Here is a 25,830-nt window from a genome sequence, read left to right as displayed (position 1 = left end):
CTCTACTTCCTCTCCTCTCTGCGCTGGAGGCTTCACTTCCTGTTTCTCAGCATCAGCAGCGTGGAACCTGTGACCGAAAGCAGAGAACGAACCAAAATAACAGCAGAAAGCGTCTGTGTCACGCTTCTTATATTTAAACAACATACAGGAAACACACAGGCCAGTTGTGGTGAAGAGGTGGAAACATGCAGAAGGATTCTGCCGTCAGAGACAAACCTTATCCGAGTCACATTTATTCACAATGAAGCGAACTCACTGCAGACTTTACAGACGTGGTGAGCTTCACTCGACCTTTTAGACCAGCTGGACACTTATCATTTTATAATTTAGTTTATTATATTTTCATCATTCATTTTGTACTGGCCGTTGTTTTCATGAAACATAATTATATTCTCTTCATTAAATTCAAATAGAGTAAAACCCACAAGAGTTTGTGAAAGTGATGCAATATATAAATGAACTGTGAATGTTTGGGTTTGAATACTTGAGTATCTCTTTATCTGTAATAAATAAACCTGATCATACTCTGAGTATGGTGTGAACATGAAGTGTCAGTTAGACATGTGACCACACCCTGCAGGCAAATGTACTGAATATTTACACAGGTATGAAACTAGCTAGAAAAAAAAAAAAATCACACTTCTCAAATTTTTACACTTACAAAACTTCCCCGAATTCCTATTTTCATCTATTAATCATCAAATTAGACACCTGCAGCTATTTCAGATTCAGCAAAAAGTAAATGTTTTGATTTTGAACTTGTTAATAATTTTAGATCCTCTCCTCCAAAACTCGTGTGCACATTGCACTCCTCAGGGGTCAGCGACCTGAAATAAAAGGGCCCACCAGTGGGACCCGCTGACCCACCAGTGGCCCACAAGTGGCTCACCAATGGGACCCGCTGACCCACCAGTGACCCACCACTGGGACCCGGTGACCCACCAGTGACTCCCCACTGGGACCCGGTGACCCACCACTGGGACCCACCAGTGGGATCCGGTGACCCACAAGTGGCCCACCACTGGGACCCGGCGACCCACCAGTGACTCCCCAGTGGGACCCGGTGACCCACCAGTGACCCACCACTGGGACCCGGTGACCCACCAGTGACCCACCACTGGGACCCGGTGACCCACCAGTGACCCACCACTGGGACCCGGTGACCCATCAGTGACCCACCAGTGGGATCCGGTGACCCACCAGTGACCCACCACTGGGACCAGGGCATGTATACAATCTGAGCTTCCCGTTGTTGAAGTGCAGTGAATGAACAGCGCGCTGCTCCTTTAAGATGCTTGAAGAGGTTCAACAGAGGATGAGCTCAGATAAAGAAGCTGCTCTGCTTGGGGCGGTTTAGGAGAGCCTTCCTGTCCTGGACCGTGCACGTCCCGTTGGGGGCGTTTGCAGTCAGGGTGCTTTCTCTTGATCTTCTGGAAAACTTAACCACAACTTGCAACGTGTATGTATCCTTCCTCATCTGACCTAAATACAGCTGTTCATCATCGTTCTTCTCCAGGATGGATATGTGAGGACCATGACGCTGATTCTTAAGCTGTTATTGGGCTCCACCTCAGCTCCATCGACGGAGACTGGTGGCGTGTCTGCGCCTCCTTTTCTCTAAACTCCTCCTGACATTGAGCAGCAGGTTGCTCAGCGTTGACTTTAGTGTCATCTGCAGCGTTCTCCAGCAGAGTTGTCTTCATACCGGGGAGCAAGGGGGGCTGAGCGGGGTCTGGATGTCATCAGGCCCAGCAGCTTTACTCATCGTCACTCTCAGCAGGAGTACGGCCGGTCCTCTGGAGGCAGACTCATGAAGCAGACCTGCTGCTCTCAGCATGCAGCCTCACACCTTTTACACACTAAAGCAAACGCTCTACTCTTTTGCGCTTCGAGGCGGGATCATTGGGCTATGAAGTAATGTATTTATTTATTAAAATAATGTATTTTTGCCGATAAGATTTACTAAACATACTCGGAACTGAAGAGACTTTAACAGTCATAATCGGTAGGATGATAATGCAACTTTAAAAGTTGAAAAAATATTGATCACCTCTAATCTAAGATGTACAGTAGATAACATTCAACATCTTAATGGACAGCAACTCTTTTATTTTATTATGTACAAAGTTTTATTATAATTTTGGATTCCACAGAATCATTTTATTTATACACTTTTCCTTTCAGTTTTTCCATAATCTTGGCTTTAAATTCAATGTTTGTCGTGTCCTCACTAAACATTCTACATTATTATATGGAACTATTTAATAAATGATAAATAACAAACTGAAAATTATTAACATAAACAAACATGCTAGTTTTAAGCATGATTCAAGACACAATATTCTTAATACTTTTTCTTTTTAAAAACCTAGAACACACGCACGCACGCACGCACGCACGCACGCACGCACGCACGCACACACACACACACACACACACACACACACACACACACACACACACACACACACACACACACACACACACACACACACACACACACACACACACACACACACACACACACACACACACACACACACACACACACACACATTATGTCATGTAGTGTTAGAGACCTTTGAGTGGTCAAAAGACTAGAAAAGAGAATACAAGTACAGCCCTTTTACTATACTTAAAGTACATTCTAGGCACATGGGTGTGTATTTATATGTTACAGTATACAATACAGTGCTTTATGGATCTGCGCTTCATATGGTAGCAACCAGTTACACATTTAGCTGTCCCACTGCATATTATAAAATATCACGTTACAAGAAAGAACGATTTCAGTGCATGCTAACGTTTGTATTTATGTTACAGTATACAATACAGCGCTTTATGGATCTGATATTTTCCCTTTATGGAATCTCCATGATGTTTTAGGAGCGGGAAGCCTGGTCGTCACTGAACCATAGACATAGGAGGAGAACAGACACTGTTTATAGTCCAAGTACCAAAGAAAGTGACATAGATGTTAAGGTGATAACACACTTCAGTGTCCAGCATGCGCTGGCTTGCTAGCTAGCTAGGCACTGAATGTTAGCTCGTCCTTCTCCAGAGGCAGAGGGGCCGTTAGCGCTACCGACCCACCAGCTCACTGTTCGGACAGTTCCTCGTGACCAGTGGAGCATGACGGAATAAGCAAAATAGCTAATTAGCCAGCTGCGCACTAGTAAGCTAGCCAGCCTCCTAATTCCTCGATACTTAAAGGCTACAGTGGTTGCAGAAAAGGAGCCAAACAAAGTTGTCCCCTATCTGGAGATAAGAGTGTGTGGAGGAAGGATTGAGTTTAAACTGAAGTCATTTACTCTGCTCTTTGGAACGTTACCACGCCGCTGCTTGTTTTAGTCGTCAAAACCTCACCTCACTTCGTCTGCAACTTACCATAAGTCACTTTAGTTTATATGGATGTTAGCCTGCTACAGTGGTCACAATGGCAACGGCATACATAAAAATGGCCGCCGCTCTGACTATGAACTTACGAGGATTTGAATGGGAATGTCCTTATACTCATATTTCATTTCTATGCACGTAACTGTTTAAACAAGGTGCAGGAAACATTGAGGCCCAACAAGCTGTTTTGTGTCTTTGAGGAAGACACTGAGCTTGCTCCCTGGCTGCTCACTGGATAAGAGTACAGACTACATGTTTGTAATTCATCAGAGGTTTCCAGAAATACTGAATTGAAATGTGCTTGCTGTGGAGCATCTCCAGCAGCCCGGACAGGCAGTCATGGCTTTCATGTCATGGCCCTGGACTTTGCAAGGTATTCGTCGGCCGGCGTCGGACTCGGATTTGAATTTCCTCATCCTGTGGAACAGGAAACGAAGTGAAGAGTCATCAGTGTCTTCAGTTTCCTTTCGGAAAAGGTAATTGGTGACGGATCGGCTTTGATTCACAACAAATAAATGCTGTTGGTTTTCATACGTACAGTTTCAGCAGTGTCTCCCGTCTCCTCTTCTGTGTGTTCACTGCCTGCGGTGAACGCCTCAAAGTCAGAGAGAGCGCTTTCCACCGCCTCCTCGTCGTAGTCTGTCTGGTATTCATCAGACAGTTCCTCTACATGAGACAACATGAGCACCTATTAGTTATATTACTTACAGCTACACAGTCAAAGAAGGCTTTGGTATTAAGAATGTGTTCAATGTGTATATCACATTTCTGATGCATTGGTTTGTGATTTCAATATTTTACTGATAACCAACCATCAATAAAGGCATTCTTCACAGGTTCGATTCTCGACACTATCTCTGCCAGGTCTGTGAAGGAGGCATTGGGACAGGTAACCACCTGAAAGAGACAACGATGACTTTAAATCAGCTTCAATGCACTTTAGCCTCCCTGTTTCTGTTGATACTGATGAATTAGATTAGAACACTTGGTTACATTGTAACCTTGGTTCTCTGAGTGAAGAGATTATCTCTTCACAGTTACATAATCCACGTTTGCAGGGGCTCAATGGAGCAGTTGACGCAGATATTTAGCCCAAGTTGAGGTTTGCATCCCCGTACTGAATCCAGAACATGTCCTCAACCACAAAAGGTATAATATACAGAGAACACTCGAGTTAATTCAACTCATTTGCAGAGTCTAAGAGATTTATTAATTAAAGATGTGATCTATTTCTCATTTCAAAATGTAAATATAATTGATTGAATTACGAAACATTTTTAAATAATACTAGTTTTTGATTCATTCATCCAAAAACTGTCCACAGAACCCAACCCAAGAAGAATTATTGATTTTGGGCATTGCACGTCTCCATTTTGAATTGTAACAAAGTCTATACTGGTATGAAATATGATGAAACAAATCTATACTCTGGTTTGTACGCACATGTCCAGTTTTGGTCTTGTGGAACTCCTCCTGATGTCTGTCTTTCAGCATGCTGTCCACCACGCCGCTGCGCTGCCACACATCAAACAGCGTCTTCCCGTGCTGGTAACCCACCTCCTGCAGACACAGAGCAGGAGGAAGAGGAGGAGAGGGAGGCTTCAGCCTCGGTGGAAGAGACACGGATAACATGATACATCAGAGGGGAACTCACAGCGATCTCGTCAAACTTGCCGAAGTCCAGTGTGCCGTAGTGGTCGATGGGCGGCCGGATGTACTCGCAGTATTCGCTGTCTTTGACCAGTTCCAGCTGCTGCACGCAGCACACGTACGCCAGCCGGGTCTGGATCTCCGCCATGTTCAGGACCTGGAAGGTAAAAGCTGCTGAGTCTAGCGGGCTGTGAGGGCTGGTACTGGTACAGTCTCACAAACTCACCACCGGTTCTCTAAAATAACATCGGCAGGTGATACCTTTGACATTTCTTTACATGTAGGAAGCATTTTTGGCAAATGGAAACAAGAATAAAGACATGAATACCTTGACTTTCTCAGCCAGAGGGTTGAAGCGCTTCCACAGCAGCCACCAGCCGTTCAGGGAGTCCCCGTAGTTGGTGAGGTTGGTCTCATCCCGACTTCCAACATCAATAGCAATCACAACCTTGGCCCCCATAGAACGAGCCACATCAGCTACATCCCACAATGAGAGAAACACACGGATTCCAGGTTTCAGAGGTAACACATCTTCTCAAGCAGCTTTTTATCCGAGCAATGAGGTTTGGTACGATCACAACACGGTTTATGTTTTCTTTCTATATGTCGGAGTTATGAAGGACAGAAATGGTTGTCTCTGTCTTCCCCCTGCGGTTTTGTTGAGTGTTCTCCTTTGACTCTGAGACCTCCTCTGCTGGTTGAGCACTTTGAGCTCTGCTGACCTGAAGGATCTAGTTTTGAGTCACTTGGGAAAAGTCCGTCCCTGCATTGAGAAACCTAATGCAAAATATCGGGTTATGAAATTCTAAATCTTCCATTGCGCTAATAAACGGAGAAGAGAGCAGTCATCCTGGCCATGAGGCATGCGCACGCATGATGTCACAGACCTCCAAATAGAAGCTAATATAGATGACATAGTTCAATCACTCATAATGATGGAGCGTCTCCTGCTCAAGCACTTTGACTTGTCGTCTAAAACAAGTCTCCATCTTGGTCAGAGACTAAGCAGAGTCCTCGAGTCTACTCCTCCACTTGTACATGAACTCTACAGGATTTCTGACATGCTGTGAAAACAGATGTGGGTGAATGTCATCAGGTTTGTCCAACATGCGGTAATGAGGACTTTGAGCCTGCTAATCAGACGAAGGCTTCTGACTATGAGCAACGAGTCTTCTTCATGAGACAGCCCTGGTTCAGTTCAGTAAAAGACTTTTGTGAAACCATGTGAAACCAATACACGTTGTGTAAACAAAGTGGTGCTCCTTCATGTTGTGCAACATGTGCAACATGCCAGCAGCAGCAGCATGCAGGTGTCTCTCACCAGGCAGGTTGTTGATGTAGCCTCCGTCCATCAGTAAATGTCCATCTTTGGGATCACAGAGGGGGGGCAGGTAACCAGACAGCGACATACTGGCTCGGACGTACCGCCACAAGGAACCTAGAGAAGGAGAGAGACCAGGATGGAGGACAGGTTTACAAAGAGAGTAGAGGAAAGACTTTGAACATTAGAGCCTTGCACTCCATGTCCAGGTTATGAAGGTCAAACATTGTTTTCAGAGGATTCCAAAAATCAAATTTAGTAAATGTTTTGCCATCTTCAAAAACAGAAAAACAAGTCAAAGGTTGCACAGACCGTCAGTGTGAACTCTCATGGAGGAAGCTGTGATATCTGTTGTAATGTTGAAGTACGGTAGCCACAGGTCCTAGCACAGAAACATCACGTATCAAGTATCAGACTGTTACTATTCGAGGATACAATCTCACAAGAACAACTTGTTTAACACAAGGAAATGTGCAAACTGATAAATATTCTCCCAGAATAACAGAACCAGAGTGCTCACTGTGAAGTAAAAGGTGGAAGGATGTGATACACCTTCAGCTGTGCAACTGAATCCAGACGATAATGCGTAATGTTACATAACATACACTATGACACGCACACACGCACACGCACACACAGCAGAACTCATGTACTATATCAGGGGTGTCAAACTCGTTTTAGTGAAGGGGCCACATGCTGCCCATTTTGATCTCAAGTGGGCCGGAGCATTAAAATCACAACATAACGCATAATTAACGACAACATTTCTCTAGATTTAAATCATTGGTGAAGGTTTTTGGATGATAAACCCCATTTTAAGGTATTTCAACAATAAACTAGAAAAAAAAGACCAAAAATTCAGCCCTCTGTTTATCTGCCTTGGCTTTCTCATGCAGATTCCCTCGCTTTGTGGGACGCCACTTTCATGACGTGATCCATTTTAAACGACTTGCAACACAACGCCTCGGGGTGAAAAATACACTGAAATGTCCAAAAACGTTGTCCTCCATTTGCAGCTTGTACTTTCCCCCAGAATTTCGGGAGCGCTAAAAATGTCTGTCCTGGTGTCTGTCCTGGGGATCAACTCAAGGAACTCCTCGATGACCACCAAAAACCTCACCAACACCACGAATGAATATGGCTAGTTGAGCAATATCTCTAGTAATATCCTGGGCCGTATGTTTGACACCCCTGTACCAGAGGCAGGTCACCTTCTCCTTGTTCGGTGCTTTGGAACAATACCAACGTTCCTGGTCCTCTCGCAGCAGCGTACCTCTATCTGTTTGCCCCTGAGGAGCGAGCTCAGGCCGGAGTTAAAGGAAGCTCCAGAGAACATGGAGGTAACCGGGTAGGTCAGATCCAAGATCTTCTTAAAGTAAGAGGTCATATCCTGAGAATGAAACACATGAGAAAAGACAACACGTGTTAGCGTTCCCCTAAAAATGAGGAGTCAGAAATAGAATTGAAGTAAAGTAAATCGAGAAGAAAGGAGTCGTGTAAAAGAAACATTAGAGGTTTTGTTCAGGAGAGCGTCCCTCTCTTCAGGAGAACATCTACACACCATGGACCACTCCCGAGCCCGGACCCTCATGCGACTGTTGTTCTTCTCCTCAGCATACAGCGCCCCCATGAGGGAGCCGATGGAGGTGCCGCCCACCATGTCCACCGGGATCCCCGCCTCATTCAGAGCCCGCAGGATCCCGACCTGAGAGCAGCCCCTGAAAACAAAGTCCTCCGTCACATCACATGGAACCTCATTTTGATCACAGAACAGTTCGTTCTAACAAGTTCATCCGTCTCATGTTGACCGCCAGATGGTTTTAAGGATATGGAAATGTTTTATTAGTCGCCATATTGTCACTCATCTGATGGAACTGAACATTGTTGTGCTCCATTGCCCACCAGAGTCATTACACATCATTTCATCAAACATCCTCTTCTCTTGCTCTTTGTGTCTCTGACCACTTCTCTCAAGCCTCTCTTGGAAGTTCTGTTGCATGTCGTACCCTTCTCTCATTTCCTCATTTCCACACTTTCCTGTCAAATGAAGCCACATTTTAAAAGAAAAGCCCAAACTGCATGCCGATCAATGTCGTCTCTCCTCTTTCTCTTTTAGCTGCGGATGAAATTTCTTTCATTCAATGTAAAATTGAAGGATCTCAACACCGGTAGAGGAGCCTGTCTCTCCTTGTCGTTATCTTGCTGGTCCTTTCACCCTCCCAGAACATAAAGCAGGCTATTGTATGCCAACGAGACATGGACACTCGCCTCACCAGGACAGTGCGTAGTATATGTGCTGCCTACGCCAAATACTCTGCATCTTGTGGGAAGATGAGGTTTCCTAGAGGATGTTCTGTCCCGGGCAAAGGTCACCTCCATGTCCACATTCCTTAAGCAGAGACACCTTCACTAGCTTGGTCGTATGGAGGATTGTAAAGAGCTTGCTTCAGAGAAAAGGCCACCGGGGCGTCAGAAGATGCATGTGAAGGTAACCAGAAAGCCGCCAACGTTTGCACATATACTTGGGAGGCCGCGGCAAAAGGCCATCGGAGGTTTGAAACCCAGAGCTTTAAAGAACAACATCAGCTTCGGCGGGACGAGAAGACACAGAAGCACAACAACCTCATTCACCTGCACACTGTGGCAGGAAGACTCACAGGAGTAGCTGCTGCAGCAGAACTTCAGGCTGTAAAACAAATCTTCGCTTGTCTGACTGACATCTTTAAATGTGTGTCTGCACCTCGTCCACATGCAGCTGCCTGGCCGCTTGGAGCGGAGCAACAGAATAGCAATGAAAAGGTCTCATTGATGAACCTTTGGGATTGTACCCACACGGGTCAATGCACTTCAAAGTCCCTTTGGATAAAAGCAACAAAAAAAAAGCTAAATTAATGTAATTTAAAATTCAAGTAAGAAAAAAATCATAACAGTTGATTTCCAGTTTCTGCTGATTTAAAAGGGACTTGTTCAAATAGATACATGGGAAGTAACGTGATTTACAGAGCAAAGTGGCTCTCACAACACAAACACACTCAGACGCTGGAGGCTAGTAAATATATGGGTGCAGTCACAGTGTATAATTATTATATCTGCTCATGTGTCATGTGTGTGTCTACCGGGTGTCAGATCACAGCTGAGAGGAATACACTACCTACCTGGTCAAAGCTCCAGGACAAGGCAGAGCAGTGAGAGACAGAAACATGTCAATCAGAATAGAAACAATGAGATTTTACCTTCTTATTGGAATATACATCAGTTGCACACATATGCATTGATTCAAATTGATAAAGGTGATACTCAATTGCTCCTTGGGGTTAAGCTGTGGTCCAATAGGTTCCAAGAGCTGTTTGAGTTATTTAAAAGGCAAAGGAAAAGAGCTTCAATGCCTTCTAAATCAGCTCCTTTCTTTATGAAAGGAGATAATTCTGCCCCACAATTCCTTGCGGCGGCAAGATTTAAAGTGACGCACCATTCGGCCGTTCACGAGAATAAACGATCATGAAGACAAACGCAGCTCATGTAAATAACCGTTGCTATAATTTAGAAATGCTTTCAATCATCTGTTAAACCGGCTGGAAAACTACCGACTTAGTTTGTAGTTCATTTCCTGAACGTTGTAGTTTCACTGCTGCAGACGTCACAAACATCAGAACTGCGTGTTTTATCGAAAGTGGAGTCCTCCTCTAAACTCTGTGGTTGTCTTGTCATAACTCCTCATGGATTCTCCTTCCCATCTTTCCTCGACCCCGTGACGTCTTCCACAGAGGTCAAGGGCTAGTGGTTAGTTACGCGAAGTTAGAAGGTCATTTCTGGACTATTCGACTGCAGCCTGAGTCTTACGATGCTGGTGTATTGGATGGTTGTGTGTTTGTGTCGTACCTGGCGCCCCCTCCCCCCAGGACCAAGGCAATGCTGTTTCCTGTGAGAATCCTGGCCAGACGAGAGAAGTCAGAATGACGGTCTGGACCCTTCTCAAACACGCGCTGGTACAACTCTCTCTGGGAAAAAACACAGGAAGCATTTTTAAACTGGATCATTTTTAAACTGGTCCAGAATTGCCCATAAAAGACTCAGTTTGCAGTTAGTACCAGTTTGGGTAAACTCCTCCTGGAGAACACTCTGCGGGGGCAGGACAGGTGATGGTGTCTGGAGATCCAGCTGCGCATGTTCAGCCACTCGGCCGTCCCTTTGGGCGGCGGGCCATCCTCCTTGTGCAGCAGCACCAGCTGCTTCTGCGCACGCACGGCACCGCCCTCCAGCATCCGCTCCAGCTGCAGGTGGAGAACAGGGAGAAGAGGCGCACGGAGCTTCCCGTCAGCTCGTCGAGGACGTCCATTCATAAAGACTGTGCACTTTGTGCTGAAAGAGCTCCAGCAGCTGACCTGTCGTGAGTGTATTTAAACTGACCTCGCCCACAGTGGGCTCCTGCTCACCCAGTCCGACAATAATGATGCAGTCAGCCTGGCGGATGCAGCGCTGGGTCCAGGGCGTGAGGCTCGGGTCGGACTGGTAGAGGACAATGCGATGGATGTCTTCCTGCTGCCCGAGCCAGCTGGACAGACGGTACTCATGGACACTTTAAAATAAAACATATGGATACTTGTTCACAATGGACACTGCATAACCTCTTTCTCATGAAGCAACTTTAAATGAACACAGTTGTGTTACTGTGTGTATTGACATTCTGAATCAATGTCTTGTTTTTAGAGATAACCAAACATCATAACCAGCAATGCCTCATGAACCATACTTAGGACAGTACTTGTGCGTTTATGTTTCAATCCTTCAAACCTGTCCAGAGCAGCAGAGCCGAGGCGCTGTTTGATGATGTCACTGGTCAGGAGTTGAGTCGGACCTTCGTGAATACAAACACATCAGATGAGTTTTTAAAATAGGACTTATAACATAGTTGTGAATGCATCACAATGCAGACTCTAAAGTAGATCCTCCTAACCCTTAAACCTGAATATTAGTTTGCGTTTGCAATACTTTTTTCCCACTTAAACTCTTCATCTGTGCTGCATTTCATTGTCACTTGTTTGGTAATGCCGTGGACCAAGAAAGTCATTTTGATGTTTGGAAAAGTTAAATTACAGGAAATATCTTTACTTCCTGCGATCACAACTATGGGGCACATAACCAATCACAATCTTCTTACCTAAAAGGATAAACGTTTTGTTCGCCTCGCTATTACGGCACCCGAAAGACAGAACCACGAGGATCCCCTAATATTACTTGTGTATTAATGAGAACATAACTTGCCACAAACCAACAAGCAGCTCTGTGAACTCTTCTGAAACGACAACTAAGCAACTCCATATATGGGTATGTACGTTGAAATACCAAAGTCAAATTGCTTGTATGCGTCCACATACATGGCCAATAAAGCTGATTCTGATTAATCATGTTATCGTAATAACAAGTGTGAAATTGTCATAATCAGCATGACTAAAACAAATAACAAGTTTGTTGAGGTCACAGTGACCTTGACCTTTGTTCCTCCTTTAGTCTGGATAAATTGTGCCAAATTTAAAGAAGTTCCTTCAGGAAGTAAGTATGGAGGGACATCTCAAAAACATAACGGGTGTGGCCACAACATCGCCTGTGGCATAACAACCACAATATGGACATGTTTGTTCCATGTAGAGTGTGTGTGTCATGTAGTGTGTGTGTGTGTGTGTGTACCGATGCCACTAAGTGCATGCTGCAGCTCCAGAGTGAAGGCAGTGAGCGGGACGTCCTCAGACACAGGCAGGATGGACACGGTGGACAAGTTGGACGCTGGGTTTCCAGCATCCCACTTGCTGGTGGGGGTGTGGAGGGCAAGACTTCGAGCTGCAGGGCAGAGAGTGTTTTTCTCATTGGACATGTCAGATTCAAACGTTGTATTGAACGTATATGCTCTTTTTTCTATAGTACATAGCTGCCCTTTTTCGCATGAGTTATGACAGACCGGTAAGAGGGTGGAGGTGAATATAGATCAGCGGGTGTGGTCGTTATTAAATACTCATATAAACAGCTCAACGTGATCAGGACAGCTCAGCAAGCAGAATTGTGTTTCAAAGCTAAAACATGTCACAATACTTTCGCTGAGAAGAAAGATGGAAAAGAGGCTGTTATGATAAAAAAAAGAAGCTGAATTATAGTTATAACGAGCAGTGTGATTTCAGGTGATACAATAAAGGTGAACACAGTGCACTGCAGCCTCCATATCAGCCCTTCATGAAGTTCCTCCTGACGTTAGACATAGCTTATTTACCAAAACCTCCATCTCACAACTGGTATTGTTCCTATTTAAGTATATGAATTCATCCTAACAAAAGAGTGTGTAGTTACCAGCCAGCGGTCCGTTGCCCTGCTGCATGTTGCCCAAGATCTTCTGTCCCAGCAGGTGAATCAGCCGGGTGACGACCTGAGGATACCTCCTCTTGATGGAGTTCAGCGCTCCTTCAGGAAGCTTGGCGAGCTCCGAGTCCCTGACGGCGTGGACCGTGGTGGCTCGGTTCATGTGGGTCAGAGCCTCAACCTGTTGGACCGCAACGTGCATTGCCTTGAAATGCGTTGCTCTTCGAGTCTGTCTTTAGATTGTGTCTCATCTTCTGACCACTCACCACACCAATCAGATCCCCACGGCCATACTCTCCGGCCAGCTCCTTCTTCCCATCATCCTTTGCAATGACAGAGCGCAGCCGGCCACTGAGGACGATGAAGGTGCTATCCGACTTGTCTCCCTGTCTAAAAACAATCAGGCCATCAGAAAGCAACCAGATCAAACATGATAGAATTATAGTCGTCATATTTTCTTTCACATCTGTATCTGTAAGAGTTCATATTTCTGATTTGTAAAATGTTTGCAGGATACTCTGTCACTGTTACTTTACATGACTGTGCCATGCATGATATACTCCTTTATGTCCTATTTTCTTTAATGTATCCTCATGTAAGAGCCTTTTGCTATTTTTTTAACTCGCTCTTGTTTTCTTTCTTTCTTTAGAAAGATTTTAAAGTGAAATGTGTATTCTAAACACGACTTCACAGTAGTGACATGTACGATCCGTTAGAGAAACACTGCTCGTGCATGACTCTTACCATCACTTTCAGATGACAACGTGTGTTCCTTCTTAAAAGAAAATGAATATTTTTGGTTCTTGCGTGAGGCCCAATGCACATAAAAGAAGGAGTGGCTTAACAAATAACTGTTTCCACTGTGTAATAAAGTTTAGAAAAATGTAATGTCATTACCGTCTGCGTTAGTGACGCATTCATTGTTTCGGTATCAACAGCCTCATGGAGTAGTTACCTGTAGACGGCACGGCCAGCCTCCACAGCCATCCAGTCCAGAGCAAAGTCAATCTGTCTGACAAATGGTGACACTCTCTTCACCACAGAGTGCGCTACGTTCAACACCAGCCTGGGCTCCTCGCGCATCATCCTGCCAAAAACACAGATTAGACTGCATCCTAAAGGGGTGACGGGAAGAAGCAACTTTGAAACCCCGAAGAAACGGCTGAACGTTTTCTCCGGGAGCTTGATCCTACTCATAGAAGTGGGCCTTGGATATGGAGAGGAAGGTGCAGTCTCTGTGAGCTTGAACAGTGAAGATAAGGGGCTCCCCCGTGAGAACAGCCAGGTGACCCACGATCTCCCCTGGGTGGGTGACAAACAGCAAGGTGTCCTCCTCGCGGTCTATCATACGCTGGTAAACGTGGAGCGACCCAGAGATGACAAAGTCCACGCTCATATCCTGGAAGAGATGTGGAGAGGAAATATGAGACGTGGTCTGGAGGACGAGCATGTGATTCCTCACTTAGAGGCCTGGACATGTGATCCATCATTTATCAAGCTTATTAATGAAGACGACACATTTAGAACTGTGTTTATGAATCGCATATTAATGAGTTACTACTGAGTCTTCATGTTGGAACAATGTTTTACGAACGATGAACTGCGTGTTTACTCATGCTTTACTAATGCTTAGTAGTGTGTAGTTATTATAAAGTTCTACCAAAGAGACACGTGCATTTGGTGCGAATAAACTGCGCGACAAAGAGGAACCCATGGAGAGGTGAGTTTCTGTCCGTGTTGGCCCGGCACACTGACCTGGTCGCCCTGGTGGGCCACAACAGAACCGGCTTTGACTTGCCGAAGATTCACCCTCCCCTCCAGCAGGCTGGGGTTCTGACGAGATAACACAACATATTAACACCACAGGCACATTTGAAGTCTCTCCGAAGTCAGTTTTAACCACCTGGACAAAAATGGATTGATGATTACAAAACTTTTACCAGATCACATAAACAAATTGTTTTCATCAGTACAATACTTCGCTAATTTAACCGTATTTCACCATTGCTGTTCAATTCTTTCATAAGTAAAATGTGAATTGGGAATAAAAAAATGACGCAGAAAAATTTGTTCATGCATACTACTGTAAGATCTTATAGTACCATATTACCCCACTAGAGAGCTCATAGCACCATATTACCCCACTAGAGAGATCATAGTACCATATTACCCCACTAGAGAGCTCATAGTACCATATTACCCCACTAGAGAGCTCATAGTACCATATTGCCCCACTAGAGAGCTCATAGCACCATATTACCCCACTAGAGAGCTCATAGCACCATATTACCCCACTAGAGAGCTCATAGTACCATATTACCCCACTAGAGAGCTCATAGTACCATATTACCCCACTAGAGAGCTCATAGCACCATAGTACCCCACTAGAGAGCTCATAGCACCATAGTACCCCACTAGAGAGCTCATAGTACCATATTACCCCACTAGAGAGCTCATAGTACCATATTACCCCACTAGAGAGCTCATAGTACCATATTACCCCACTAGAGAGCTCATAGTACCATATTACCCCACTAGAGAGCTCATAGCACCATATTACCCCACTAGAGAGCTCATAGCACCATATTACCCCACTGGAGAGTGGGGTACTATAAAGTAGGATGTGGGCCAGGCCTTCAGTTATCCAGCTTCCACTTTCAGTCCAAGGGGCAGACACGGTCACCTCATTTAAGAATACTTAAGACTATTCTCTTCAGCTCAGGTCTATAGTTAGGGCTGGTTCAGGTCTATAGTTAGGGCTGGTTCAGGTCTATAGTTAGGGCTGGTTCAGGTCTATAGTTAGGGCTGGTTCAGGTCTATAGTTAGGGCTGGTTCAGGTCTATAGTTAGGGCTGGTTCAGGTCTATAGTTAGGGCTGGTTCAGGTCTATAGTTAGGGCTGGTTCAGGTCTATAGTTAGGACTGGTTCAGGTCTATAGTTAGGGCTGGTTCAGGTCTACAGTTAGGGCTGGTTCAGGTCTACAGTTAGGACTGGTTCAGGTCTACAGTTAGGACTGGTTCAGGTCTAGAGGAGCTCTCTGCTCTTCTCTCTCTCCTTCTGGATGAATGCATGTCTCGCTTCTTCTTCAGTCTTTGTGCTTCCTCTCCTCACAGGTTTACATGAATCTTGAGTTTATTGAATTAAAAACGTAGGACAAGTGAATTGTGTGTGCTCAACAGTCTCACAGCCTAATAAAGAGTGTGCTCTACCTCTATTTGGATGACCTGCAGCAAATCCTTTTTGGCAGCTTGGAAAATGGCGTTAACTTTATTATGCTGGACATTTCCTCCTCCAGTATCACTATAGTGGTACACAGCAGATGGAGAGTGCTGCAATGTCACAGTCTTCTTGAGGATAGACTGAGGAGACAGAAAGGTGTTCATCAGAAAGACACAAAAGCACAAACTAAATCTTATTCTAAGTAACAACACCCGGTCTATACCTATGCCGTGTACTAACGGGATCCATTGTTTCTACTGTGGAACGGTGCACTGTCCAGCTTAAATACATAGCATTTTGTTACTGCGGTCAAACTCTTTCCCTTCTCGTATTGGCTCCACAACATTGTTAACTTGCATTAGACTAATCGAGGAGCAAACTGAAGACCAGTCACTGCAAACTAGTCCAAAATATATTTGTGTAACTGACAACCAGCAGGAAGTGCAAGAAAGAACGTCCTGTTCCAGAGACCTTCACAGGAGGCAGAGTGTCTTCTTTGGAAACTTGAGCCTGTTCATATACTGTCTTGAGGTCGGCGGACATTGCACCTGCATAACACAAAAACATCGTCATTGTATTGCTCTTTAGGGTTCAGTATCTGTAATAATACTCATTGAAACGATTATTGCAGCCAGATGTGTGTGAGAGGCTGCTGTGTAGAAACTTGCTGATGTTACTGTTGCTGCTACTTTTTACTAGAGCAGCATCCAAAAAGGGTTTCTTTGGGTTTCTTTACAACTCAGATAATTGTGTAAGCCTTTGTTCTCCAGGAAGGGGCTCCCCGACTAAAAATAGTTTATTGTCCAATCTAATTGGTCAAGTATTGAGGTACATGAGAAAAGTCTGCGTGTGTGTACCTGTAACAGCCAGCGGGGTGGAGGAAGAGCGAGCCTTCTTGTATTTAGACGTGGACGCGTCAGACAGGCTGGACCTTTCTGTGATGGGGAGGAACGAGAGGAGATAAGGGAACACACAACGCTACCACCGACCTTTAAGTCCTTTCTCCCCGCGGCTGTCAGGCTGCACAACAAGCTAAGCCCCAAGTCGACCACGAACCACTCTGAACACTTGAACACTGTAAACACTTCAACCTAATTCACCTGATGCAATACTTTTATACACATTTTTTAATTTTGAAATTGTGTTTTTATTACTGTTCTACTGTTTATTTTATTTATATTACTTGATCTTATCTCTTCTTACTGTGAATAAGGGCTCCTGTAATCCCATAATTCCCCCACTGAGGGACTAATAAAAAGGACTATCTTATCTTACCGAACACACAACGCTGCTACCGAACACACAACGCCGCTGCCGGACGTGGCGTGTTGAGAGCTGTGTTTCTGACCTGCGTTCTCAGAGCCCATGTCATCAGGATGGGAAGGCTGCCTGCGGAGGCCTCTGTGTGGATGACCCTCACCCAGAACATGGGCCACCGACACCAAGGAGATGGCTTGTCTCTCCTGCAACACACATCAATCAACATCAATGAAATGTAGTCTGGGATTCGTTACCCTTCTTGACCTAAATCTGTGCTACAGTTAAGTGTACATCGTGGAATTCAGCTATTAATTGTCCATCTGTACCTTTACGGATATGAAGTTTGAACTTTATTTTTCGCATGTACTGTATATATGCGTTACGTTAAGCCAGTCGTTCTCTTTTTCTCTCACGCCCGCTTTGGAGGAAAAACAATGTTTGGGCCCAAACGGCTCAAAAGATTTGTAACAAAGTGGTCCAACTTTTTGTAACTCCTGCATCCGTGCATTTTTAAATAATAGATTAAGGAAAATGTATATCCCTTTCAAGCAAACCAGATTGCTCCATCAGACAAAAACTAACAACATGTGCAATCACCTTGTTAAAACAATGCAAATAAAATTCGATCCGTGCAAAAAATTAACTAATATTTAGCAAAAAAATATTACATTGACATTAACTAACCACAAAAGTCTTGATAATGACTTTTTTTTTACATTTTCCTTTTTTTATTATACCAATTAAATGATATACGTATGTTTAAGCATTATCATGCAATCTTTGAGGAAGAGGCACGACTCCAAACTATCATCCAGTATGCTGGAAGCATCATGATCACAACTTCAGTTTGAAATCATTCTTATAATTTGAGCTTTGATAAATAACACAATAGTTGCATTCTCTCTTAGATTGTTATGTCTGCTACAGGTTGAAGGCTTTCGTCTCTTCCCTGCTGCTTGTAGCATCCGTTAGCTGCACATCTGCTGGGTGTGTTTGTTTCAAAGCTGTGCAGCATGTGGTTATTGTCTTGTTGTGCGTCACCTGCTGTTCAACACGGCTCTGCTTTAAGTCATGTTGCGTATCAGAGAGCAGCTCTGGGCATCAGTCAGTCCAAAGCGTAAAACAGTACCGGGTTGAAGAGCTCCGTGGTCAAGCCGAGGTAGTTGTGTAGGGCGAGGAAGGTCACCCTCTGGAGGCGCACCATGATTATCTGCAGAGGACACACACACTTTTATCAAACCTACTACACAATATGATGTTTAGATTTAATGTTAGAAATATTGATGTTTATAGAATACTTAAAGAAATGTGTGAGCCTCCTAAATGCTTGACCAGACAAGAGATGAAAAAAATGTGTGAAAACTAAAAAACGTCCCACAAAACGATACCAAACCACCAAGACGCCAATTTGTGTTTCGCTAAATATTCAGTGGGTCATTTGTGATGATAAATGACAGACATGGAGGAGGATCACAGACTCCTCCTCGACTGTTACGAATGGCCAAACACCTCCAGGTGCTCCTCAGTCAGGGAACACTTACCTGGATGACACGGATCAGAGTTTCAGGATATTTCTCGAAGACGGCCTGAAAGGCTGCGGCTGGAAGACGCAGGATAGTGGAGGAAACGGCAGCTCTGGCAGACACCGTTTTGTAGGGTGCAGGGTAGCCCTGACGACACAGTGAGGAGGTCGTGAGTCACACAAGTCTTCACAAAACCGAATGAAATTCAACCACAAGATCTGAGTGAAAAGAAGGGCAGTGCTGAATGACTGAAACACAATAAGATGAGACAAAATGTGTGACCACCAACCAGTCAGGGTGCAATTTACATCCATGTTTGTTCAAAATGTTATCACTTTATTCGATTAGACATTTGTATGAATTTGTCAAACTATGATAAGATTTCAAAATAACGAACAACTACCATAAACTATAAACCTCCATCCGGCAAAGCACTGCCTCCTCACAATGAGCAACGTAATGTTCCTGTTTAAAGTAGAGGCTGAGAGGACGGAGACGTACAGTGATGCTGTCGAGGATACTCAGCAAACTGTGGACGCTGTCCCCGGGGAGAACTTCCTTCACCACAGCGTCCGTTCCGTCCTGCAGGACGACACAGAGACATCTCAACACGAGGGCTCAACCCGATAGACCTTCTCCTCACTGAGAGTCCTCTGGCCTTACACTCTCATGGATGCACAGCTCTAGGCGGCCATCTTGAACCACGTAAATGCTGTCGTCAGTGTCTCCCGGTCGGAACAGCGCCTCCCCCTGGTGCAGCGGGATCAGCACCATGTGACGACACAGCTCCAGGAAGAGAGGCTTCTCGAAGTGGCCCAGCACCCTGGGTACGACACACGGGCACACAATGTGGTTCTAGTCCTTCTGATGGTCCTTAGACATTGTTAAAACACTATGACAAGTCCAGTTTAACTGTATGAAATTTGGAGTCTGATAACATATAATTGCTACATACGCACAGATTAGATTTTATATTATGCGGCAAATTCAATAATGAAGTAAAAACTAGGATATTGCACGCTTTTATTTGAAAGTAATGTTATCAGAACAATATAACAGCACTCTGGAGCAACAGCAAGTTAACATACATACATATATAGTTTATAAATCTGTTTTCTTTTCTGAACAGATACCAGAAGAAACAACAACATAAACAGTGTGTTCAGTAGTAAGGGTCCATGTGAGGGACAAACCACTCCTTCTTTTGTCCATGTTCAGTCTGTTGCTTAGGTTAAACATGTTAAAAACCAGCAATTGATTCACTTTATACAAAAGCAAAAAGTGCTTTTCATGTTTTCAAGTTCAGTTCAGTTTTTAATACTCAGTGAGAAAAGTCCAGTCTGGCTTGATAAAGTGCACTGAACATCTTGTGAGCATGCCTCCTCGTGTGAGGAAAGTTCTCCTATTTGAGAGAAGGCAGCACTTAACTTGCCCAGCCCTAATATATATATATATACATATATACGCACAAACTGCTCCTGTTCATGTGCCAGATGGAAAAAAGGCATCACACGATTTCCTTACCTGACATTTTTCAGCATGTACAGCACCTCAGACGGCAGATGGGAGTTCTTCACGTCAAACTCAGTCAGGTCCGCCTCCAGCAGGCAGGGAGGAGGCTCCTTAGGCTGCAGGGTGGGGGGCTCCCTCTGGATGCGCAGGATCCTCACACACACAAAGACACACACACGCACGCACACACACGCACAGACACAATCCTGGTAACAATGACCTACTTTGATTTGCAACTCTCTAAACCAAGTTTCTTTCTTCAGAGCTGGAGTTTATCTGTTCTCTGAACTCCTTAAAACACAACAACTCTGTGTATTTATATTAAAAATCTTTCTTATTAGTACATTTATGTTTATTTAATTTTGCTTTTAAAGAACAACTGAGCAACTGCTCAGGTCAACAAGTGTTTAGATATTGTATATTATAAAAAAAAATCCAATATTTGGTGGCGCTGGCTCTGTAAATTCCCTGTTTCTTTGTATCTTTACATACCATCTTATCTTCTTTGATGAGATAATCTCAAGGTCCATGTAAGTAGACTTTGAGTTGCCAAACCACCTTTTCCTGAACTGAAGAATTCCTGAACGTTCAGCTGTCAGCTGATTAAAGAAGAAAAAGAGACTCACTTGCGAGCTATAGACAGGACTTTGGTCCTCTTCCTCACTCTCTGACGGGAAGCTGCATTTGAAGAAGAGGACGGGGCTGAGGACAACGTCTGGACCTGTCACGGGACACATTTGGGGATTGGACATGTTTGCATCAGATTTATATCCATAGAAGTAATAAAATTGCCTCTTTCTGTCTGTCCAACAGAGAAAGAGACCAACAACGTGTTGAAATGTAACGCAAACATCAGCGGAGAGGGTTATTTAGCTTGTTGGTTTTCAGCGGGTTGCCAGGTCTGATCCTTCATGAAGCGTGTTACTGTCTGTAAGAGGACGATGTTGAAGAGCACTGACCTTTCTCATGATCTTCCGGCCGTAGAACATCACCTTGTCCCTCTTCCTGAAGCGATAGTGTGGAGCGTCGGCCTCTGGAACACAAACACAGTGCAGCTACAATACCGGACCCGGGAACCTCGGCCTGGTGGTGCACCTGCAGATTCTGGCCTTTTATTTACTGACTACTTCATTTCTTTTTTAAAATACGCCATACAGTATCAACAAAATGGTTGAAACTGGTTAAATAAATAAAATAAATAAGCAGTTGAGCCATGACCCTTACCGTGCATGCCTGTTTGGACTGAACAACGCTCATGCTGTCTCTGACATATGATAAAAACATCCAATATTGGAACAATCCCCACTCTGACCCTGTTAATATGTTAGCTGTGTACTTTGCATCATTCTAGATACCAATGGAAGGGGAAAAGCACTGACTTGACCGTTTGTATCTTCTGTAAAGAAGGAAAACAACAACTCCAACGAATGAAACAACTGTGGCAGCTCCGATCAGCACCGCCGTCCACTGGAAGAAAAACACACAACTACTCAGTTCTTTAAAAACATTCAACATGACCTGAAGGGCGAGACCAGGCGCTCCAGAGTGCCTCCTGTTCTTTGTGACCTTCAAGACACATTGCATTACATTCATGCATGAAAGCCGAAGCATGAACTTTCCTCGATCTGATTCCTCTTTAGGCTTTTGCAGAGCGGTTAGTTCATATGTCATTCGTACACATTGTGCTGCTAAACACACAAGTGCTGACAGTGTTTTCTGCTCGCTGCAGTGATAACCTTACATATGCAACATTCCCTATGTAAAAAAAATGATTTGACTCCATTTTGACAAGAAAATAAAAGAAGATTTTTGAAATTCTGTTCAGGTTGTGTAAGCGAATGAGAACGACTAATATTCTCATTTTTAAACAGAATGTTCAGAATACGTATGCTTGTATAAGTGACTCCCTGAAGGGTGCGTGAAGCCGGTGGTTACCATGTTGGCCTCCGTCCTCTCCGCCACAAACTGAGTCATCCTGGCCTTGATCTCACTGCCGAGTGGAACCAAGCTCTGAAACGTCAAGAACAGGAACCACGCGAGTCAGAGCCGATGCAAAGAGAAAGAATCAACGTGACGACAGAGACACAACACAGCTAGACAGATGCAAACGTATAAGATACATTACTAAAGAAAGAACGTCATACCGGGTATATACTGCAGATCTTCTCCTCTTCATCATCGTTGTCTTCCATTTCTGTTCAACTAATGCAGCCGTGAAACCACACACTCTACAAGACGGAAAAGAAACAATTTAAACTACAGACATATACACTCAAAATGATTCAACCCCCATTGGAAATTAGGTTTATTGGCAAAATGTACAAAATTTCATCTGTTTTCAATTAACAACTCAAACCAGGACAATTTAAATAGTGAAACACAACTAACGTGACGAGTGTTTCCTCCTGATTCAACACAAAATAACACTTTTAATGACCGCTGCAGTCTCAGAATTATTCAACCCCTTCATGACCATCACCCTCCTGCTAGTATGACCCGATGCCAACGGATGCCCGACACCAGGCTCTGACAGCGTCCCTGAGGACTCTTATCTTCCTCACGGGCAGCATCCTCCCGCTCGCTTATATTTAACCGCCTTCTTCAAGTCAAGCGACTGTGACGGCCCCTAGACTTCCAGGGCTTTTTCTGAAAGCAAGCCTTAGTGGACTTTGAGGTATGCTTGGGATCTTGGTCTTGTTGGAAGGTCCAATGAGCTCCAGCTTCCTCCAAGACCCCGTGGCGTTTTCTCCCAGTGTTTCCTGATACTTGATTGAGTCCATGTTGCCCTCCAAACGCTGAGACTAGAAAAAGAAGCAAAGCATCCAGATAGTGTAGGCAGCGTTCTTTTGACCTTGGAGACTTTGCTTCCTATGTTATCTCCAGGAACATTCAGTGCCTTTTCTGTCTTTTTGTATCCTTTTCCTTGTTTGTGCAAGACAATGTAACTTTGTGGACAATTCTCTTGTCTTACCCATATTTCTGATATGCAATCACACGTCACTATCTGATGTGTTCTGTCTCCAGCTCACCTGAAGCCACTACTGAGGCTTCAGGTGAGCTGGAGACACACCTGATTTGCAAAGGAGTGCTCTTATGAGGGATTCTATGAAGGGGTTGAATACTTCTGAGACTGCAGCGGTCATTAAAAGTGGCATTTTGTGCAGAATCAGGAGGAACCACTCGTCACATTGTTGAGCTATTTAAATTCTACCTGTTTGAGTTGTTCATTGAAAACAGATGAAAGTTTTGTATTTGTTGACAATAAACCAAGTGTACATTTCACATTTCACAAGGGAAAGTAAGACGATGACTTGTTGCTACTATATCTTGATAAAGCTTTTGTGATCGAAATAGCCCGGGACTCGAACCCTTGACCCTAACTCCACACATCTCAGATTCATGACACAGAACTTGACTCCAGTTACACATTGCTCTCTTCATACATAACAACATCTGACCGACAGTCACACAGCAAAAGGCTCCAGAAATCTGGGTTAAATGTCACCCGCTGGGCTGCAGAAACACAGGTCTCTCTCTCTCCCCCTCTCTCTCTCCCTCTCTCCCCCTCTCCCTCTCTCTCTCTCTCTCTCTCTCTCTCTCTCTCTCACACACACACACACACACACACACACACAGAGCTTGTCAGCCTTTGTGGTTATAAATGTCAGACTGGTAAGCGAGTCGTGGACTTGTCCTATTTCGGTCTCCGTGTGTTCGCGTAGAGCCTCGGAGGTATGAAGAGGAGCATCTTACTCCTGGTTGAAAGCAAAAGAAGTCACACTCCTGTAGCGTTGACTCACGGCTCACTTTAACAGGACGTGAAAGCCAACATGCAACTCCACAATCACCGAACAGGATTTTGTAACAGCGTCGCGTCCGTTACTTCTCAAACACATGTGCAACATGCGAGAGGAAAACGGAACAAAAGAGTATGAACTGACAAATAAAAGCGAGCAAATAAACAACTTCAGCAGCAGAACTAACTGTAACCCGACCAAACAAGTCCTAAACATGTCCCACACGTACCTTTCTTGTGTCAAAGTTTGTGTCAATAGCTACATGCACGAGAACAGGGTCAAGTCTGTGTGGTAAAACCATCTTCATATCCGGTAATGGTTACAAAATTAAAACTTGTATTGACGAACATTTAGGAGACCCAGATGCGATGAAGGCATTGTGGACAATGTTGAAAGAGGATGAGAGGTGCAATTCAATAACTAGGTTTTCTGCATAGTTTCGCTCAACATTAACATAACACCAGATACATATTTCCTTTGCGCATATTAATTGCGCCGTTTGAGCATTTATCTTGAAGGTTTATTCAGTCGTGTTCTTAGTAGCTCAGCTTAACTTGACGCACCAATCAGTGACAGGTCAGCCCGAGTATCTCGGATTGTGATTGGTGGATGTGGTTTGCCTTTCGGCCAATCACTGAGCTCTTCCTTGGACAGCCCGTCACACTGCTTACAGCGAACCAACAGTGAGCTCAAGGTGAGAGGAGTTGACTTTTGTAACAATGTTTGAACCTATGGCCAATTTGAAATGATATTTAAACGTTAACGACTAATTTAGAAACGTAACATGTTATCTAGTTTGCAAGCAGCGTTAGCAGGCTCGTGAGTGCTCGTCAGGGAGCTAACGCTAGCCTTCGTAACGAGCTAAACAACCAAGCTAACCTACACATGTTCCGCATGTTTTAATGAGCTGAACCCACTTTACTACAATGCGTTAATAACAGGTGGCGTTACAGTTGCCGTCATGTTAAATGTGATAATGAAAGCGTTTCATAATCAATTGTTCAAAAGGTGATTGCTTCTGTGGTCGACATTTTTTATTCCCACATGTATTCAAGGATGCATCATTCCTCAGTTTTGAAAAACAAAGTCTGTATATCCTTTGGGGTTGTACGTATGCTGCCTTCACGTAAACAGTGATTGTAAACCAGTGGTTTCTTCTTCACAGCTGTTCTGTCCTACAAGGAGGGCCGCTGTGGCACGATGGGTGTGTTGTCCACGCTGATGAGGGGTCTGGTGAGAGGAGCAGACCGAATGGCTGAGTTCACCAGCAAGAAGGGAGCAAGGACTCATAACAAAGGCCGGGGCGCGAGGCCCACTGGACTGAGGCTCTCCAGCAGGAAGTTTCTGTCCATACGATCCATGATCCCGGAGTTTGTGGTGCCTAACTTGGAGGGATTCAAGCTTAAACCCTACGTATCCTACCGCTCTCCTCGAGGAACAGAGCCCCCGCTCACAGCACACAGTGTGTTTGCTGAAGTCGTGGCCCCTCAGATCAAGAAAGACTTTCAGGAGGGCACTTTCAGCAAAGGACAGCTGGAAAAATATGGTTTTGAGCCCAAACAGGAGGGGAAGCTCTTTAAGCTGTATCCCAAGAACTATGTGCGCTGAATATGGACTCAGTGTTACGTTTCTGAAAAAAAGGCCCAGACTGACAAAGATGAAACCTTTACATACGGCACTGTGTCTTATGTTAAAATGTTTGTTCCTACAAGTGAATACTTGATCTGGCTAAATAAATTGTATGGGTCTATGCTGTAGAGTTGTGCATTCGTTATTGTAATGGTTATACAGTATACATATCTGCCCTG

The 25,830-nt window shown here is 44.4% G+C and overlaps 2 protein-coding genes across 2 annotated transcripts; one reads left to right on the top strand and one right to left on the bottom strand.

Moving 5' to 3' along the window:
• Positions 1–2,562: 2,562 nt before the first annotated feature.
• On the bottom strand, positions 2,563–24,296 carry pnpla7b (patatin-like phospholipase domain containing 7b). Its single transcript, XM_068605097.1, has 35 exons — positions 24,252–24,296; positions 22,370–22,453; positions 22,161–22,235; positions 21,605–21,692; positions 21,185–21,258; positions 20,852–20,946; positions 20,238–20,378; positions 19,377–19,536; positions 19,215–19,295; positions 18,732–18,860; positions 18,320–18,400; positions 17,279–17,393; positions 16,788–16,865; positions 16,402–16,478; positions 15,921–16,070; positions 14,468–14,545; positions 13,906–14,111; positions 13,668–13,799; positions 12,979–13,102; positions 12,704–12,893; positions 12,053–12,202; positions 11,159–11,222; positions 10,775–10,943; positions 10,456–10,638; positions 10,247–10,365; positions 7,929–8,085; positions 7,641–7,757; positions 6,680–6,749; positions 6,368–6,484; positions 5,375–5,523; positions 5,051–5,203; positions 4,840–4,956; positions 4,209–4,293; positions 3,935–4,062; positions 2,563–3,813 (listed from the first exon to the last, which is right to left on the bottom strand). Exons 2-35 carry the CDS (start codon positions 22,415–22,417, stop codon positions 3,748–3,750), a joined length of 3,966 nt encoding a protein of 1,321 aa, XP_068461198.1. The 5' UTR covers positions 22,418–22,453; positions 24,252–24,296; the 3' UTR covers positions 2,563–3,747.
• A 361-nt stretch (positions 24,297–24,657) lies between these two features.
• On the top strand, positions 24,658–25,779 carry mrpl41 (mitochondrial ribosomal protein L41). The gene is made up of 2 exons (XM_068604418.1): positions 24,658–24,716; positions 25,188–25,779. Exon 2 carries the CDS (start codon positions 25,223–25,225, stop codon positions 25,628–25,630), a length of 408 nt encoding a protein of 135 aa, XP_068460519.1. The 5' UTR covers positions 24,658–24,716; positions 25,188–25,222; the 3' UTR covers positions 25,631–25,779.
• The last annotated feature ends 51 nt before the right edge of the window (positions 25,780–25,830 follow it).

This window comes from Clinocottus analis, unplaced genomic scaffold (genome assembly GCF_023055335.1).
Source record: "Clinocottus analis isolate CAN_PGR_092001 unplaced genomic scaffold, fCliAna1.0.p SCAF_7, whole genome shotgun sequence".
NCBI classification, from domain to species: Eukaryota; Metazoa; Chordata; class Actinopteri; order Perciformes; family Cottidae; genus Clinocottus; species Clinocottus analis.
The sequence above is the reverse complement of the archived record's forward strand: the minus strand, read 5'-3'. Positions and strand labels throughout refer to the sequence as shown.